Source organism: Tamandua tetradactyla, chromosome 25 (assembly GCF_023851605.1).
Source record: "Tamandua tetradactyla isolate mTamTet1 chromosome 25, mTamTet1.pri, whole genome shotgun sequence".
NCBI lineage: Eukaryota > Metazoa > Chordata > Mammalia > Pilosa > Myrmecophagidae > Tamandua > Tamandua tetradactyla.
The window spans coordinates 35,699,114-35,711,908 of record NC_135351.1 but is presented as its reverse complement, the minus strand read 5'-3'; the positions used below and the strand labels follow the sequence as shown (position 1 = coordinate 35,711,908).

General features: G+C 35.8%; 1 protein-coding gene across 9 annotated transcripts in view; it reads left to right on the top strand.

The window, feature by feature from the left end:
- AHI1 (Abelson helper integration site 1) overlaps positions 1–12,795 on the top strand; it is a 209,330-nt gene that overhangs the window by 79,152 nt on the left and 117,383 nt on the right. For all 9 annotated transcript variants that reach the window (XM_077144078.1, XM_077144075.1, XM_077144074.1 and 6 more), the window contains exon 20: positions 2,230–2,256. In XM_077144078.1, the coding sequence (XP_077000193.1) occupies positions 2,230–2,256 (27 nt within the window). The remainder of the gene's footprint in view (positions 1–2,229; positions 2,257–12,795) is intronic.

Genomic DNA, 12,795 nt, shown 5'->3' with positions numbered 1-12,795 from the left:
TCTGCACTATAAAATTTAACATCCTGGAACCACCTTAGTATGGTAGTTTTTCTCTGATACCATCTTAGATAACTGTCACCCTCAGATAAATGAAAGGATAAGAACATGAGAAAATGGATGTTAAGAAAAAAATCAAAAAATACTTTTTAAGGTTTGAAATCAAAGTCAAGAAGAAGTAAAAATTGATTACCTTAAGGGCAAAGAAACATTCTCTTAGAATCATCAATTTATTTAGATTGTCGTAAAAGTCTTTCCTTTTTAAAATTACTATTGAGAGGATGTGTTTGCTTTGGCATTGAGGAAGACAGAGGCTGCCTTTGGAAATGAAAAAGCTTTGGTCATTTGTTTTGGTTTCAGAATTTAATTTTGTTGACTTGAGAGGTCACTGATTTTTTTTCCAGCTGCTATCTGCAATGTATTTTCTTCCAGAATATATATAGTATATATGGGAATAAAAACAAAATGTTATTGCTATATCTATGGCAGCTCCATTTGTTTTACGTTTTTGCAGCAATGAGGGTGATTGGCTCTTTACTCTTTTGTGACATGCCTTTTCTCTGTTTCCTCAAATCGTATTTCAGTAGAACTCAAATGCTTTTCTTTATATGGTCTTAACTTAATCTTTGGAAGACCGTATTACAGGAGATAGTTGTTTCTTTGTTACCATATAGGAATGTTTTTTTCCTAGTAAAGTGCAGTACTAGTTTAGGATGTAATTTTTTTTAATTGCATACCAAATTCATTTCGACAGATTATTAAGTGTTTACATTTTAATGAATAAAGGATACAAAGGCAGTTAGTTCTCTGTTCTTGGAGGCTTTACCATCAGTCCTAGGATAAGTCATTTTATTGTTTCATATTTTGTTGCTGACACAGGAATACCTAAAGTGCAAACCTCACAGGTGGATATTATCTTGGGAACATTGACACACATAATTCTGGGATTTTTATCGGCTCGTACATACTTGTTCACCTGTTAAGAGTTACCGCCCTACAAAAAGTTTTTATAAACCAGAATACCTTTAAAAACATCTTATAACCAAAGGTGTACCTGTCCAGCCATCTGAACATTCAAGACTCTTTCTAAAATTGACCTGAAACTCAAGTTAACGATCACAGAGTTGATTGTTAAACAGCCATACCAATGGAGATTGTGTGGGTTTGAAAACTGTTGTATGCCAGTTTTGAAAAAAGATTGATTAATTTTCTCTACCTCTTCCTCCCGGGAGATTACATTTTTTAGTGATTAGTGATAGCTAGTAGGTATTTAATTGTTAGTAAGAACTGATATGATGTATTTCTGGTACTGTGCTAAGTGCTTTATACATTTCATTGTACTTAATCCTCAAAACCAGCCTGAAGGGTGGGTATTAGTCTTACCCCATTTTCAGAAGAGGATGCTGAGGCTTGCTGACGTCCAGCAACATCCCCAGGTCACCCAGCTCATGAGCACTGAGCTGGGATCCTGTCCAGGCAGGCACGCCCTCATGTCCACAGGCAGTTATACTGATTCCTTCTGGTGATTGAATTACCAGTATGCTTTAGACATAGTGACTGTCCTTTAGAAATTTCTGGATAAAAAAATTGACATTCCTTGTTTGCGGTTCTCTTTTCCCCTAAACTCCACATGAATTGATTGTTAGTATTTTTCCCCTAGTTCTATAATAGTCCGATCATATATGCTTGCTATCCCTAGTTGTTCTTTAGCATATTTGGAGACTCCTTAGCAGCAAAACTTCAAAGAATTCATTATCCGTGGAATTTTACTAGTTTCTCCTTCAAAAGTATCTTTTCTTGACCTTGTCCCATGAATTTTAGGCAATTCTATTCTGTGGTTCCTTCAATAGTCATCATATACTTTACTCTTCAGTAGCATTTATTATTTCATTTCTTCTGAAATAAGGTATTAACATGGGTATTATTATATGGGTACTTTTGTAATTTATAGAGATAATTAGGGACTGTATTTAATCAGGGTTTATCTTTTTGACCTGTTAGTGTTCCAGTGAAGTTTGTTGAGTAAATAAAGATTTTCCTTAATTTACGCTCTTTCCAGTCTGTTAGAAACAAAGCAGAGTGACAACTGCAGGATGTTGGAAAAATAACCTCTCCCAAGTGTTGACTTGGGTTATCAGGAGATTAACATCTGAATGTGTTGAAAAGAGTTGATGTTTTATTTAAATTACATTTTATATATTTCCTTATTTTATTGTCTTGTATTTCTTTCAGGAGGTGATACAAGCCTCTGCTGCAAAGGTAAGTTGTTTTTATCACCAGAAAGATAACTTCAGAATTATGGTTTTCATTGTGGTGCATCAAAGCATTGGAATGTACTATTCATAGGTTTTAATGGAACTTTAACAAAAATTAATCTGTTATGTACTTTCCTCTTCTGAATTTGGATTTATTGAGGAGTTGTAATACTGGACTGAGAATTCACTAAGGGTCAAATATTTAGCAACTAGCTTCACATTTTTGAAACTTTAAGAATACTGAGTGATTGGGATATACTTTCAGTATATATCCAGCAAGGTTGCTTGATGTCCTGAGAAAAATTTTATGTGAAAATATGTGTGACACACAAATACAGTTCCCACGGTGTGTGCTGAGTAAGTTGTGCACACACCTGGCGGCACTCTCTTGTGGTGATAATACTCTTGATCACTTAGGGAAGTCATCACACTTCTTGCCCCATTTAACTTTGCAACAGTCCTGAAAGACAGATCAGATACTGTTATTATTCCAACTTTAGAAAGGAAGAAACAGACTTATGGAAGTTAAGTGATTTGCCAAAAGTCTCAAAGTTGTTCTAAAAATAATATATTAAAGGCTCTTGGTTATTAGATTAAACCATTTCAGTTAAATTGTATCTGAGATGCTTTCAGGTACAGCAGCTTTCCCCCTTTGCAAACTAGGTTGTGTTATGGGATAAACTTTACCTCAGCTGTCAAGAAAATAAATTTTAGCTTTAAAGTTGAAATGGTACCGTGTTTATTCTCCGCTCTCCTTCTCTTCTGTGTACTCCTAACATGCAGCTGAATAATTAGACATTCATTACATATTTACTGAAATACATGCCATATATCCTACTCTTACAGCTGGTCAGGTGATGGACACTCCTTCAAGGAAGGCTAATTGAGAGATACTGCTTAGCACATGATAGATACTCAGTATTTCTTGAATTAAGGAATTGTAGAAATCATTATTTAGATTATAATACATGTGTTATAAAGTAGAAAGGTGTAACATCCAAAAATGAACAAATTAGAAAGGTTTTATTATTAGCAAAGACTGCTTTGTATAATATCAATGCAGTGGAAATATTTTCTTTTATTCAGTAAGTACCTACTACCATGTGACAGGCACTTGGAATACAGAAGTAAGTAGGCTCTTGTCCCCTTCCTCCTGGGACATCTTGCAGGAGGAAACATGTCAGAAAATATCGGGCTTACCCTATTACTGAGCTGTCCAGTATCAGTTAGGACCCATCAATTTTTACCTAATTATCACAAGTCAACAGGATATGGAATACAGACAAGGGGAAGGAAGACGGGGAGGAAAAAGAGAACAAGCTATATTTTTACTTAGGCTGCAGATGTTCAGGAAACTTGCTCCTGATAGCAATGATTGGTATAGTGATTGTAGCTCCAGAATTACTAAATCTTCTTAAGTATACATAGTATAAAACAGTGGAGAAAAGAGTTCATTCTCTGACTAGCAGTTCAAAGCAGGTATGTTGCATACCCTCCTTTTGTTAATCTCCCTGAAGGTAGAGGGTCGTTACTCATTTTGTCTCCCCAGTACTTGAAACAATTCTTGTTGGAAAAAAAATGACATATTGCATATGAATTGAGCAATGTTGAAAGATTAACATTGCTAACATCTTTATTCTTTTTTTTAAAATGAAAACTTTGAGATATACATCACATACCATAAAATTCACCCTCCTGAAGTATACATTTCACTGTCTTTAATATATTCATAGAGTTGTGCAGCTATCACCACTGTCTGATTTTTGAATACCCTATAAAGAAACCCCATACTCTTTAGTAATCATTGCTCATTCCCTCTGCCGTCCCTCATCCCCACCTTCCCACCACACCCTTCTCCCCTCCACTACCACCCCCAAGCTTCTGGCAACCACTAATCTGCTTTCTCTCTCTGTGGATTTGCCTGTCCTGGACATTTCATATAGAGAGAATTGTATGATAGATGGTTATTTGTAACTGGTTTCTTTTACTTAGAATAATGTTTCCAAGGTTCTTTCGTATTGTAGCATGTATCATTATTACTTTTTATTGCCAAATAAGATTCTAATACATGGGAATTCTATCTTTTGTTTATTTACTCCTCAGTTTATGGACATTTGGATTATTTCTACTTTTAAGCTATTAAGAATAATGCTCCTATGAACATGTGTGTAGGAATTTGTGTGTGGATATGTTTTACGTTATCTTGGGTATATACCTAGGAGTGGATTTGTTGGGTCATATGGTGACTCTGTATTTAACATTTGGAGGAACTGCCAAATTGTTTTCCAAAATGACTGCACCATTTTGTACTCTCACTAGCAATGTATGAGGGTTCCAATTTCTATTCCTTGCTATCATTTGTTCCTGTCTGGTTGTTTTTGTTTGCTTGCTTGTTTTCTAAATATAGCCATCCTAGTGTGTATGAAGTATATCTTATGTTTTTGATTTGCATTTCTGTAACGATCAATGATGTTGAGCATCTTTCCATGTGCCATTTGTATTTCTTCTTTGGAGAAATGTCTGTTCCAATACTTTGCCAATTTTTTTTAATTGGGTTGTTTGTCTTTTTATTGTTCACTTGTAAGTTTCTTTATGTACTTTGGACATAAGTCCCTTATCAGATAAATGACTTGTAAATATTTTCCCTTCTCTGTGGGTTGTCTTTTTAATTTCTTGAAGCACAGAGTTTTAACTTTGATGAAGTCTAATTTATCTATTCTTTCTTCTGTTGCTTATGCTTTTGGTGTCATATATAAGAAACTATGTTGACTAACTCAAAGTTGTGAAGATTTACTCCTATGTTTTCTGCTAAGATTTTTGTAGTTCTAGGTCGTATGTTTAGAACTAGGATTATTTTGAGTAAGTTTTGTATATGGTGTAAGATTGAGGTTCAACTTGATTCTGTTTCTTGTTGGACCAGCATCATTTGTTGAAAATAATATATTTCCCCCATTGAATCTTTTTTGGCACCCTTGTTGAAGTTCTTAATCTTTAAATTAGAATATATTTGTACAACTTTTCACCTAGTAGATTGAGGGTAATAAATGCTTACCACGTGCCTGAGAAATAAGTTGTTTCTTCCCTCAATCCTAGTCAGACTTCTATGTTGCTAAAGGTCCACTCATTTTTCACTAACATTTTAAAACAAATATTATTGAGAGCCTACTGAGTATTTTTCTAAATGCTTCAGATATAACAGTAAACAAGAACATTTTATTGTAGGAAGATAGACAATAAAGAAGTAAACAAATAAGCAAGATAATTTCAGATAATAAGTGATGTGAAGAAAATAAAATAGGCCCAGGGGGCATGGAATGACAGGGTGGAAGGCTGCTGCTCTCAAGAGGATGATCATGGATGATCCTCTGTAAGGAACACTTAAAAGGGAGCCAGCCATCCTACAGCCCTAACGTAAGAGTAGACCCGGCGTATTCGAGGAGCAGGAAGAAGCAGTAAGGTGGTGAGCAAGGGGAACAGTGTTCATGAAAACAGTGGAGAGGCAACCAGGCAGCAGAGCACGAGCCTTGTAAAGGGCCCTGCAAGCCTGGTAAGAAAGCATAATTTTATTTTAAATGAGGATACAAGCCACAGGAGGCGTTAAGTAGAGAAGGATATGAGAATGGCCTTTAGGAGAGGAGAGTTCCCAGCAGAGAACCTAGTTAGAAGACTGTCATGTTAGTTCAAAAAAGAAGAGTTGTCAGCCTGGGCTGGATTGGAGAGAATGAAGATGTACGGAGAGGACAGAATTGGGATATGTTTTGAAGATAAAGCCATCAGGGCAGGTGATGGATTAGATGCAGTGGAAATGAAGGAAAGAGCAGTTGGGAATAACTTCTAGGATTTTGGTTTCAGCGATTATAGACACTAGTGGTGACTTTAATGAGATAAGGGATGCTGGGTTGAAGAGAGTAGTTTTTAGGGACATCTCTTAGATATGAGTATTAAGAAGACAATTGGATACATGGGTTTTGAACTCAGGGGAGAGGTCAGGGTTAAAGATTTGGAGGTCACTTTTTTTAAGCTATCAGGTTGGCTGTCACCCAGGGAAGTCACCCAGTGCCCAGCTCCTGGTCCAGGACGGGGTTGTGTCAGAGAGTCCCAAAGTAGAGCTGTGCTGTTCCCTGGCACACACTGCTGAGAGAGTACGTGAGGTGAGGACAAAGAGTTGACCCTTGTGTTCAGCAAGGCGATGGTCTTGAGCTTCTGCTATAAGAGCCGTTTTAGAAAGTGGCAGAAACAAAAACATCATTAAAGTGGATTGAAGGTAGATTAGGAGTTGAGAAAGTTGAGACTGCAAGTACAGCCCATTCTTTGAAGAATTTTTGCTGTGGATGAGAAGCAGGAAAGAAATAGGGCAGGAACTGGCAGAGGATGTCAGATAGATAATGTTAAATCATATTTATTTGCTCATGGGAATAATTCAAGTGGTAATGGAGAAACAGTTGGTCATATAACAGGAGGTGATAATTGCTAGAGTTGAGTCCTTGAAAAAGTGGGAAGGAATGCAATCCTGAGGACTAACTGAGGTAGACTGTGGAAGGATGATCAGGTATACATTTGATGATGGGAAGACAGAACAGTGCTCATCTGATTCCCTGCCAGTTAGTAATTAGTTTTTGAAGGCTTGCATGGTACTGAAATTGCAGTAACTCCAGAGTAATAAGAAATTATAATTCTTTAAGGTCCTTGCCCTTTCCTTCCCTTCCCTATTTCTAATTTTACATAGCATTGCCTCAGCCCTCATTTTTGCCTGTCTCTCTCCCTACTTCTGTAAGCTTCTTGAATTTTTTTTTAATCATTAGTCTCACCTATCCTAGATGAATATCAGGGTAACCAAGTTAGTGTTTATTGAACTATGTTTAGTAGAAGAATTCCATAAAGGTAGATAAACTTTGAGTTGAATGTGTCTTGGAATATACTGTTTCCTAAAAAAATCATAAAAGGATTTTTTTAATATAGAGAAGATCATTTTTTAAAATCATTGAAAGAATGAATAAAAGTTTAAATATTTTTTATCATGAATAGAAAAAATAAGTTAAGATTTGAATAGAATAGTAGTTTTTAGTTATTTGGAGATTTTTTTTAGTAAATAAAAATAGCTAAGTAAGTTTTCTCATTTGGACAGTTTGGGAGAATGGCTTAACCCTAGGAGTAGTATAAGTTTGGGCCACTAAAAGAGGTTATGGAATTTCATAGTTGGGAGTTTTAGAAAACAAGAGAAACTTGTCTGTTTCTAGATTACTTTAGATTTGATTATTAAACCACAAGATTTGATGAGTTCCTTACTGTCAAGTCCATTATTCTGTAATTTTTATTATCAGAAAGTTACTTACACTTTAGAAATCTTGATTACAAATACCACCTTAGCCTTACCCTTAGCTTTGGGTAAAGTCTCATAATATGGACTGTTTTCACATGTATTAACTAATTGTACCATCACCGCAGGTTTTGCTTGTTCTGTACTAGCCATTTACTGAAGAAAGATGCAGGAAACCTGGTCTTTGCTCTCAAGATTATGGTCTAGTGAATAGAAACTAACAAAATAAATTGGTGCACAAAGGTGTTACCTGTGCCATGACGGTGGCAGGAATGGAAACTAGTGGAGAGCAGAGGAGGAAGAGAGAAGTTCTGCTGGGAGTATCGGAAAGGTCTTTCACAGATGATTCAACACTGAACAAAAGCTCCAAAGAGGAGTTGGTATCCACTGAGGTCAGGAGATGGAGGAGCTGGTATCTACTGAGGAGGTGGAGAAGTTAGCATCCGTCAGGGAGTGGCGGCCAGCAGGGAAAGCCAGTCCTGGTAGAGGAATGACATGAACCAAGTCACACAAGCACAAACCAGTCTGACCTGCCTCGGCAACTTTACTCTGTTGTAGGCAGCAGAGTACTAAGTTTGAAAGGGATGGTAGTTTTAGTACATGCAGAGCTTTGTATGCCGTACTAAAACATATGGACTTTATCTATTGGGACATTGGAGAAGCTGTAATGATGGGTCCTAAGGGAAAGAGTTTTGTAATAAATTAGGATTTTAGAAAATTTCTGATATCAGTACAGAAGGATAGTTAGGGAGCAAGCAGACAAGAGATAAGAAACAAATTGGGAAACCATCACCTTTTGCAAGAAGCAAGAAAGCCTGACCCAGAATTGCTGGCTGTGCAGAAGGAGTGGGCACAGCGAATCCCCCTAGTGACTGCCCCGCATGAGGTGTAAGGAGCAGTCTGAGATGGCTCCAGATCTCTGGCCTGGGCAACTCGGGGGAGAGTGACAGCTGTCCCTCAGAAAATGAATAACGTGGTAAAGGTCATTTGGTTATGAATTTACTGATTGGAAGAGTTTTAGATTTAATTAAATGTAAGCATAAAAGGCAAATGAAGCAATGAAATCCTATGCTTTTGTCTGAGGTTTGAGGGAAGAAGGCCTAGTGAGTCTAGCAGATGGTACTGATATGGAGTGGCTGGATGTAGGAGGAGAACTAAGAAAGAATGGTTTTCCAGAAACAAAAAGAAGAGAGTGATTAACAAGCGTCAGGCATCAGAGGACTAAGTGAATCTTCATCTGAAGTCCCTAAGCTCTGAAGCTGACAGTGTTGCAGGGCAGGGCAGGACAGCCTTGTCGGAGCCAGCTGAGAGTAAAAGGCTAAGCTGTCTGGATAGCAGCTGTGGGCTATTTTTTTTCAAGAAACTTAGCTTTCAGTGAAGCTTAAAGAAGTTATGGAATTGTGGTGAAGGGCTTTGTTTGTTTGCTGTTTGTTTTGATTCTAAAGTAAAAGGGTCTACCCTTAAAGCCTGTAGGCAAATAGCCAGTAGAGAATGAGAAAGTAGATTTACACAAGCTTTAAGGATGTCCCAGGGCAACCAGTGAAGATTTTACTCTTAAGCAGAAGCCTCCCCCTTTCCTGACGCTGAGAGAAAGGAGATGACGGTCAGTGCGAGACACACGTTCTTTCACAGGTTTGGAAGCTGGGAGTTCAGAAGATTCAAAATCAATTTTTTCTGTGAAGTAAGAGAGTATAGATTTGGAAGTATAGATTTGGAGAAAGCCGAGGTACATCAAGGTGAACTGACTTTTCCTAAATTACATTGCTGGATGGGTGGCTTGAACCAGAATTAGATCTTAATTTTGAGCCTCACTAGGAATCACATTGGTCATCTTTGAATCTTGGGACTAGCAGAGGCTCAAAAAGTGTTGATTAAATGTTGCAAAATAAAGCTTCTTAATGACTGATTCAAGTTTTAATGCTGGTTTTAGTTTAGGCAGTTGTAGATTTAGGGGATTTTCTGGCTTCTGACTCACATTGTTTCTTCTTGATCCCTCACTTTACTGCCCCAGCTTGTAAGAAGAGCATCGCAGAACCTACAGAAATTGTTTGAGTTTCTCCTTATGATGCCATAGGCACCTCATTTCTTAGGTTTCACTGACCAAGAAATTACATAAACGTAAGCTACTTTTAGTCTGTTAGGAGAATGTTCATATACCCAACTTCAGACACTTGGACTCTTGCTCTGGCATGAGTTTTCTGTTGAACTTACTGTTTAATGCTAGGATTTTAATTTTTACAACAGATACGGTTTGCAACAAAGCATTTCTGGGATATTGCTATTTTTGCAGCCAGGCTGTCTCCCAATCAAAGAAATAATTACGTTGTTGTTCAGGAGTAGTAGAGAAAATAGACTGCTTTCTTGTGGGGGTGGGGGTGAACATTTTTGTATATAAACAGCATCACCATCTTTTCAGTTATAATGTAAAATCAGTTGAACTGTCCTTAGCAGCTTAAAACTTGAGCAACTATACTTCAGGTAAATGTAGCATATATTGTAAAACCAAGAAAAGTGATTATACAGTGGGTACATAAGGATATGAGAGCTATATCTCTCTCACAGCTTTACAAACTTAACTAATCACTAAAAAAGTGATATACTGTTAGCTAGTCTAGTCTTGTGCATTCAATTTTATGTTGGAGCAATAACTTTTTTAATATGAAAATCAACCCCCCTCTAGAGAGTTAACATTTACATATTTTGCATAAGGCTGCTATGTTCTAAAAGAGTAGGCAAAACTACTTTGTTGGCAGAGATTCTAGGTGATTTTTTAAATTCTTTTTCCCTGTTATGAATTTCATTAAATTTTATGCTTCTAGTTTTCCCCCAACATGGAGGTATTAAACTGACTCTGGCAGACTGTGGTTTTTGCATGAAGCAAGCAGAAAAGTGTGTTGTGAAAAGAGGGTTGGTTGGTGCAGGGTAGACTATCTTAGCCAACCTTTCTGTTGTTGTAAAATTATTAAGCAATTCTTTTCCACAGCATATATTTCAAAAATAGATATTGCTTCACTCTATTTAATGGTTATTATTATTTTTCTTCCTCTAGATGAAGTGGTGAGTATGTATAAGTAAGCTTTAACAATACTTTGACTTCTAATTTAAAATCACTGTAATAATTAAAAATGATCCCAAACCGTAGACATTGAGTTGTCTGCTTGGTGTTACCACTTACCATTTTGTGAACAATCAAATAGTTTGTAAAGAAATACATCAAAAAAAGAGAAGTAAGAAAAAATTCTTAAGAACATGTAAATTGTAGTAAAATAGTGTTTATTTTTTTAAGAAAGACAGCATTTTATCTAAAAAGAATGACAAGATTTCTGTTTGAGCAGAAGTATGTATGCATCCTCTTCTATTGTTTCTGGTATTCTTTTTTGTTTTAGCACACGTACATTTCTGAAGAAGAAGACTGCAAGGCATGCTATGTGTTTTGTGTGTATGTGTAAATACATGTATATCGATATATAAGTTTATCCTCAGAATACACCTCCTCTGTTGCACTAGATTTTCAAAGTACTTTCTTTGACATGCAGAATAAAAATTATCAAGAACGCAGAAGTAAAACTGAAAAAGGATATGAGAGCTATATCTCTGTCACAGCTTTACAAACTTAACTAATCACTAAAAAGTGATAGACTGTTAGCTAGTCTAGTCTTGTGCATTCAGTTTTATGTTGGAGCAATAACTTTTAGTATGAAAATCAACCCCCCTCTAGAGAGATAACATTTACATATTTTGCATAAGGCTGCTATGTTCTAAAAGAGTAGGCAAAACTACTTTGTTGGCAGAGATTCTAGGTGATTTTTTAAAATGACTCTAAAAAGAGAAGTGGATTAAATAGTTAAGTGATAAATATGTCATTTTGTATATAGTATTTTTTTTAAAAAAAAAACAGTTCTCTGAAAAATTTACTGTGTCATCATATTATATTAAATGTTCCTAATTACCTTACTTTTAATGATGTTAATAATCACCGAGATTTGTATAACACTTTATGATTTGCCTGCTTAATCTAATCTGTTTAATCTATTTCTTATTTAATGTCATTTAGTCCTTTATGATAACATATGGTCATAGCACTTTATACTGGTTCATCTTTACTGCTCCTCAGGCACAATTCCAGAGAATCTATTTCTATCATCTCCACTTAAAGTTAGAAAATGAATCCCCAAGATGTTAAGTTATTTTAGATACTAATATAAGTAGTCGACACCAGTTTTGGTCAGTGTTAATAATGACTTCCAGTAGAATCGTTAAAGCTGAATACTTTTTAACATTAATGTGGGATTTGACCCCACCTAACTACTTTGAAAACTAAACTTCATAACTGAGTTTAGGTACCTAAATGGTTTTTTGATCACTAGACTTTTCCCTGAAATATACGGAAGTGCCTTGTTCCAAGACAAAACTTAAGATATACCATTTGCTATCATGGTTTGAAGGAAAAGAAGCACTTAAAACCATTATGTAAATAATGAGTCAGATTAAAGGGTACGGTCCACACTATTTTATATAGAACATCAGAGGGTATTTTTAAATACTAATTCAGTGGTAGTCCTGGTTTTGATAGTAAAAGAAAGAAAAAGGAAAGGAGTCGTTTTCATATAATATTTATATACATTAAACTATCAGTTAACATTTTATTAATTCACGGTTTACATTTTCTCTGTTAATTAGCAAATCAAACTTCTAAATTTTTCAAAATTAGAGCAGATTTATCGTGTTCTTCAAAGTGATTTTTAACATAATGTACAGGAATGATTTAATAATAATGGACAAGAGACTAGATTATTGCTGAAATTAATTCCAAGTCACAAGATTGATTTAATAAACATTTTTTTTCTGATTTTGTAAACTGTTTTTATTTTCCTACAACAACTGTTGTTTTAATGTTGCACTTGTTATGTTTTTCATTTCTGTGAGACCATTGTACTCAAACAAGCATAGTAGATTTTATGCATGGTAAAAGATTGTATATGCTCGCAGAATTTTTGCTTGCTCATTATGTTAATGTTATTTTTCAACAGTGTCTTAAGAATAAGGTTTTTTTTGATAAAGTGGAAACTACTCCAAGAGTCCATGTGGCAAATTAGGTTATAGTGTGTTATCTATGCCACCACGATGTTGTGTAAACATGAACATTACAGGTATCTTCTGTGCAGGCTCTGAAAAGGAAATACCTGCTCTTTTACTAAAATGTTAGCAATATGAAGATGTGAAACA